At 36.6% G+C, this 7,183-nt stretch overlaps 2 protein-coding genes across 2 annotated transcripts; one reads left to right on the top strand and one right to left on the bottom strand.

The window, feature by feature from the left end:
* The first annotated feature begins 3,578 nt into the window (after positions 1-3,578).
* On the top strand, positions 3,579-4,609 carry RpL24-like (ribosomal protein L24-like). The gene is made up of 3 exons (XM_071594075.1): positions 3,579-3,697; positions 3,826-4,012; positions 4,290-4,609. Exons 1-3 carry the CDS (start codon positions 3,617-3,619, stop codon positions 4,517-4,519), a joined length of 498 nt encoding a protein of 165 aa, XP_071450176.1. The 5' UTR covers positions 3,579-3,616; the 3' UTR covers positions 4,520-4,609.
* Positions 4,599-7,122, bottom strand: LOC139695356 (mitochondrial mRNA pseudouridine synthase RPUSD3-like). The gene is made up of 5 exons (XM_071594074.1): positions 6,818-7,122; positions 6,575-6,749; positions 6,111-6,309; positions 5,767-6,030; positions 4,599-4,804 (listed from the first exon to the last, which is right to left on the bottom strand). Exons 1-5 carry the CDS (start codon positions 7,020-7,022, stop codon positions 4,610-4,612), a joined length of 1,038 nt encoding a protein of 345 aa, XP_071450175.1. The 5' UTR covers positions 7,023-7,122; the 3' UTR covers positions 4,599-4,609.
* Positions 7,123-7,183: the final 61 nt, after the last annotated feature.

Genomic DNA, 7,183 nt, shown 5'->3' with positions numbered 1-7,183 from the left:
GTTCAGCAGCCTTTCATGTATCAACAAACAGATTGATAAAAACGCCACCTTCCTGGGTCATATTACTGAAATATAGGATCACAATTTTGGTAATAACTTTCACCCTCAAATTTCTTTGCATTCATGTCATTGACCTTGACCAGCCACCCCTTAAATGTGAGTTTAAGGACCTTATATGCATCAGCTGACCACTTGAATAATAAATGTATTTTCAATTTAAAGCTCTATTTTTATCTCTTCAACTAAAGGTGATAGTGAAGGCAAAGTCTCATTGGCTAACAGGTATACTCGAAGCTCACTCTTCCCAGTGTTCCCATGATTGATGGTCTCTCCATTTGTAATGCATTGTTTAGTTTGGTCTGTTAGACCGGCTACTCAGGTCATTGGACTGTGGTTTTCAGCCCATATTGATACAAGTGAAAACACTTTGAGAGGCGTGTTGTCCTTTCTCTTTGATTGGAACTGACCAATAGTTTTACTTGTATATTTTATGGGTTTATTTGAAGAGATTTTGGAAGAGCGTATGGAAACATTGATGACATGCTTTACAAATTTTGTCATCTTACATGTGGTGTTCATATATTTTTGCATGATTTTTAGCAAATGAGATAATCACCATGGTCTAATAGTACAAAATATTTAAATAGCTGTAGCAGGTTTATTGGAAGAGATTATAGACTAATTAATAGAACCTTTTGTAAAGGAAATTGCTCCTTTTACATGGTTTTCTTGTTGTTGTACTCTGGTGTTTAGCAAGTTAGAGAATCGCCATTGTCTAATAATGCAAAATATTAAAATAGCTGTCATGATATAATTTCTAGAGATTGTTTAAAAATGAAGAGACATTTTAGTATGCAACTTTGTTTCCTCTATCATATAGTGTTTCTACCATTTCATTGTGTTCTACTAAATTAGTCTATTTTTAAACAATAGAATTTCTCTCATTTATATTGGCTTGGAGTGTAAAACTATCTGGGGCAATTCTTATGCTACTCTTGCTCTGCTGGTGAAATTAGATTTTACCTGCGCTGACTGAAAGTGATTTATTACCTATTGCTTATATTTACTATGCTTTAGTTTTAAAATGCAAAAGAAAGCTATCAGAATAATCCCTGGGAAACCTCATAATGCTCCATTGCAAATTTCCTCATAATGCTCCGGCAAATTTCAGTGAAATAAGAATTTCATTCGTGATCGTGGGGTTGGCATTCTTCTTTCAGAGCAATTTTTTTATGCGAGTGTGAGAACGAGACATACAGACATTTAGTGCAACTGGTGGTCAACAGGATGCATACAATGTTATTATGAAGTGGCAAGGCAATGGACAAATCCAAGAGAATAAGTTTTCAGGAAAAAATTCTTCGAGAAAGAATGCCTAATCACCTAAGGCAGGTGAATGTTTCTATTCATCATCAGGCATTCCCCTAAAACCCCATTTGGAGCTATCATTATTGAAATTAGTGATTACTGATAATATAATAGCCTCTGACTGATTTCCTTTTCTTCTGTATCTAGCTAACTTAAATTTTTTCATTAGCTCAATCAATTGATGATCACCTAACTCTACAAAATTGCATTAACAGTCTGGAAACCTAGTGCGAGCAGAGCTATCCAACTTTCAATTTAGAAAAATTCTTATCCTCTAACATTAGACCAGAAGAGGCATAGAATTACAAATATTGATGGTATTTATCGAGTGGTACAATAAAAAATATGAAAAACCTATGAATTGCAAGTGAGCTATTCCATCAATATTATAACTATATTCAATTTAAATCATGCAAATCGCTAGTTTTATCTTAATTTCATAGAACCATTTAAAGTTCTGTTCAACTCATTAGAAAGGTAACCTTGTGGATTCTGCTCCATTGTTTGGTCAGCTGATAACAAACTACATTCATATATGGTACGTGTTCAAAGAAAATTCATGAGCAAAATTACATTAAAATTGGATTTTCACAGCGATCTCAACTGTTATGATGGAATTACTTTTATCAGTATTCCTCCCTCGCAAAAATATAGGAAAATTAATAACGACACTTTTCTTTTGAATTACTAACTAATATACTTCCTTCATTCCTTAGAACTCTTTATGTGCAATATTTTTTGTAATACTCATCACACAGTATGAAGCACTCTGATGTCAGCCGTCATGCACAGAATTATGTACTTTCATCATTCGGCTACAATTAAAATTATGAGGTGCCAAATCCGGTGATAATAATGACCTATTTTCTATCTCACCATGATCGCTAAAAGAAGTAGTTTTCGGGCAGGCAACCGACCGCTAACGTCATTTACGCTATTAAGGATGGATGGGAAGGGACGTGAGAAACCCGGCAGAGTTTAGCCTACATTTAAGAAAACACACCAAGGGGTCCGCAGTTTAACGTCCATCCGACAAACGTCACACTCACTCTAAGTGCTTTCCAGTAAGCTAGGGTTCGGGATACCACTGACAAATATCTGCAGGAATCGAACCCGGATCTGAGTGAGAAGCCACCGCAACATCCCGATACCCCAAAAAAAACCATACGGTTTAAAACAAAACATTTTATTTCTTATTTTTTCTTTCATCTTTTAATCTGGAGTATATTATATTATTTTGTCTACATTGAGCGAGTAGTAATAGTTTTAGAGGAGGTGACCGACAGCTAAGGTCATTTGCGCTATTATGGGAAAGGAAGGGTGGAGAGAAACCCGACGTCTGAGATGACTCTTGTCGAAAGCCACCAAGTGGTCCGCAGTTTAACCATCCGACGGACGCCGTGCTCACTCAAAGTTCTCTCCATAAAGCAACGCCAGTAGAGATCGGGACCACGAAAAAAATCTACCGCTCCAGGATTCGGACCCGACTCCCGGCCGGTGCGAAGCCTGTACGTTAGCCATCCCGTTCTACATTTGCATTAACCTATCTTGATATGTACAACATCTGAAAATGTCTTTCGTACATCGCAAGTCAAAATTCTTCTTTAATGCTAAATTTCATGATTATCCCCTGATTCGCAACTATAAATATGCATTTTAATGTGATTTGTCTTAGCAATGGAATGTTCTCCATAACTGTCGAACTAAAGTGTTATTGTCTTTCTTTTTGTAAAAAGATTATTATCCTTAATTAATTTCAAATCGAAGGAAAACTGCACTAAATTATTCTGACAAAAGTTATTACCATGTTATTCGGCCAGCTTCTGCGACATTCTCTGCATCCTCATTGTAAAATGACATGGCATTAGAACTTGGTCTATAAACATGTCGTTCTGTTAAGAATATATTCAGATGAAATACACCACGGAAGAAATATACACGCAAGAAAAAATATTTATATGCCCGATGCATGGAGCATCATAATAACATTTAAAAACCGATCTAAGCACACGAAGAACAACTTCTGCACGACTTCAAACAGTTGTGGCAACTCCGTACAAACTCGCAAATGATAACGATATTATCCAGGATAACCGGAGACGAACGAAAATCCAAAGCCTACTGGGACCTTGTCTTCGCCCGCCGAAACAAATAAGCGCCACAGCGTAAACGAACGGACTATGCATAAACTACACCGTTGCGGTCTTTCATTGTTTTTTGTGCAAATGGTGGATCAGAATACTTAAACATGAGAATAGACACGTGTTACTTTTGCTCGTCCCACGTCTATCCTGGACATGGTATTCAATTTGTAAGAAACGACTGTAAGGTGTGTAATTAATAGCTTATGGAAAATCAACAGCAATGACACATGTATATTACCTACATATACATGTCAGATAGTCACGGTAATGAGCAATACTAGTACGTCACTATTCATGCATTCTTATTTTACAGATTTTCAAGTTCTGTCGGTCTAAATGCCATCGGGCGTTTAAGAAAAAGAAGAATCCCCGCAAGGTCAAGTGGACTAAGGCCTTTAGAAAAACAGCTGGCAAAGAGCTTGCTGTGGATCCATCTTTCGAATTCGAGAAGAGGCGAAACGTACCTATTAAATACAATAGGGAGCTATGGAAGAAGTCGCGTAAGTAAAAGTTATCACGTATTCTTTATAGTGATTCTAGTAGAAACTAGATAATTATTGCATGAGTAGTTATGGTATATACCTGTATGCTTTGGTAAATGGCTGTTTCTGGCAAATGACACAAAGTGAACAGTAGTGTTGCTTTGCATGTTTTTATGGTAATAACAGCCGAGTGGTTTAGTAAATAATAATGCGTTCTAATTGAAAATGTTTTTCATTTATTGAAAGGGCACTTAGAATTGGTGATTAATTAATTGCGCATTCTTTTTATCTGCAGTGGATGCAATTAAAAAGGTGGAGGAAATCAAGCAACGGAGACAGGCCAATTTTATTATGCAAAGGTTAAGGAAAGGAAGGGAATTAGAGACGCAACGCGACATAAAGGAAGTTAAACGTGATTTGGCATTGATTAGATCTCCTGCTGCTGGTCTCAAAACCAAAATGGAAGAGTCCATTGTTGAAGAAATACACGAATCCGATAATGAAATGGTCGCCGAGGTCGTCTAGCATATATATTCCAATAATATTTAATGAACCTATCACCCATTTTCTTTCCATGAACGTTGTCTATTGAAAAATAAAAATGTACAGTTTAAATTAGTCTTTTATTTCCAAATCTAACTGTTTACATGTCCAGGTGAAGAACGGCGGTGTTGGTGCAATAACAGTTAAATCGCTTTTATCCCTATGCCAACCAACAAATGTGACCTCCTTGAGATGAACGTGGCATGGTATAATACTTTCTTCGCCTTGCTCCAGAGAAAGGCGTCTTCTGATAGAAGGGTTTAAAACCTGCAAAAACAAGAAATCAAGTTGTAAGTTTACCAAGTTTGAAAGTAGTTCCAGAAACAACCGTTACATCATTTCCTCCCAAACAGTTTACCAGCAAAATATTTTTCATCTATTGTAGTATTAAAGAACACCGAAAAAGATAAGATTCACTGAAACATTTTGCTGGCACCCTTGCCCTCTCTCCACCACAATGGTAGATAAACACTATTTGCCTCTGCCATGGATTAGTACACTTGAAGACCACTTAATTTATTGTCAAGGTTAAATAGTTCTTTCAGCCCCCCTTAATAGACACTCAAGAAGAACAATGACCTGAAATTTGACTTCTTCCTCGGTTCGCCTATGTTCATGGCAAAAACACACTATGTATCGTTTTTTTATTTATTGTCCATCATTGGAAGAATGGAAAACTAATCGAGCGTCCTTGGAAATATTGCCAGACCTCTATCTATCTGGCAGCTACAGTTAAGCTGGTTGAAAATGGTAGTCTTAGTCCATTTAATTAATGGATCAGGAATTTGAATGAAAAGTTGGATATGTTATGCTTTAGTTTGCATTAAAATTAGGTTTCCTATTTTGAGTAAGCACAAGTACAAACTTAAAATATTGAATGATGTTTAAAAAACCAATTGCCACAACCATCAGCATATGTGACAATTCCAATGCATATTCTGTGAAACAATGACCCTTGTATAGATTTTTATTTATCCCTTTACCATGATCTTGACGATTCATTTTAACCTTGTCAATATATATATATATATATTTTTATGTATGCCTGTTTATATTCCACATCAAATATCCCATTCAGAAACTACAATGGTTTTGATAATAAGGAATGGGATCTTACTCAATTCGCCTTCCCTGTTAGCCCTTGGACCCGTATATTTCGGATTTTTTCGTGAAATGCGGTTGAAAATATTAATGTAAGTTCAAGGCAAGAAAAACTCATATCAACGTACCTTAGTGCGATCTTGTATATTGAAGGGGTTCACCGCCACTGGGATACCCATGCAATATTTAACTCTTGGTCCGTGTATATTATCCCCCAGTAAAGGCGCTAATTTATGGGCCATGTACACCCTTATAAAGTGCCACTGAGTTGAAGACGGTTTAATTTCAACTAAAGATGCTCCGTAACCATTAGTACAGAGGGTATTCAGCTGAACGGAAACAGATATAGCATATTTTGTATTGGGAGGCCTTCTTACGTCAAATATCACAGGCTGAAATAAATGAATGATTGATAAGCGTTTCTTTTCCTCATCACGACAATATGAGAAAACATTGTTTCTATTTTTAGAACCTGAAAAGTCTTTCCATCTGGCGATCCTGAAAGAGCCACTTTAACAATTTCACTTTGGTCCGTATCTTGGGGTCGGTCGAGGGCCACACACAAATATTTTGAAGTAACTTTCTTGGAGCACATAGCTCTCCTCCGGCAAGTTTTTATTCGATCAAGTGCCTTCTCTGAGCTTGCCAGAATTGATACTCCACTTGAGAACCTATAAAAATAATGACCGTCATTAATATAATCGGTGCATATCAGGAACGGAACAGCCGCAAAATTTTGGGCCTTTAATTCAACAAGGTTAGTACTGTTATGTTCAAGTGCGTACAGCTCAATAGGAATCAGCTTAACTCGCGATGACTCGAGAAATTGATAATAAAGAACAAAGCGTTGTTTATTTTAACTTGCCGGCTGTACAGTTCTTAACTAGTTTTCTCATAAAATAACTCAGAGACTTTGTGAATAATAACAGCACCCACTTTTCTGCGCACTTGATCACAGTTAAGTGATCAACTCCCAGGGCATTTCCAATGTAAGGTAGTGCGTCACTTAGGTTGTATTTATCATCTCTTGGAATATCCTTAGGCATATTGGCATTCTCTGGACGTTGGTAAGCTCCAATGCCGTACGGTTTGTTCAAAACTATTAACCCATCTGGAATGAAATCCCCCAATAAACATTTTTGAACTGATACATTGACAACATATTTCATTAATAATTACCTTGATTCAAAAGCATATTATCTAAAAGATAGTCCGCAAGTTCTCTTTTACTCTTCCACCGACTGACGTTGTCATAAACATGATCGTTTTTCCTAAAATGTTGTTTATAAGCTACACTAGAGAAGAGTTGCACTACACCACCAGATAATTTTGCACAGTTTCTGCAATGAGTTATTACTCCACTAAGATTGTAACTTATCGCCATATTTTACTTAATTAATGGGTAAATCTGATTGTAACAATATATTCTATTTATCTGGTTTTTTCCTCCAGGAACGCAAACCTAAACCTTCTCCTTAAAAGGATGTAATTCGCGATTGGAGCGTGTTTTGTTTCACGATCTCTGCGCTCTCTGTGTGAGTATGA

This window comes from Hetaerina americana, unplaced genomic scaffold, assembly GCF_022747635.1.
Source record: "Hetaerina americana unplaced genomic scaffold, ioHetAmer1.1.p SCAF_6, whole genome shotgun sequence".
Lineage (NCBI taxonomy): Eukaryota > Metazoa > Arthropoda > Insecta > Odonata > Calopterygidae > Hetaerina > Hetaerina americana.
The sequence above is the reverse complement of the archived record's forward strand: the minus strand, read 5'-3'. Positions and strand labels throughout refer to the sequence as shown.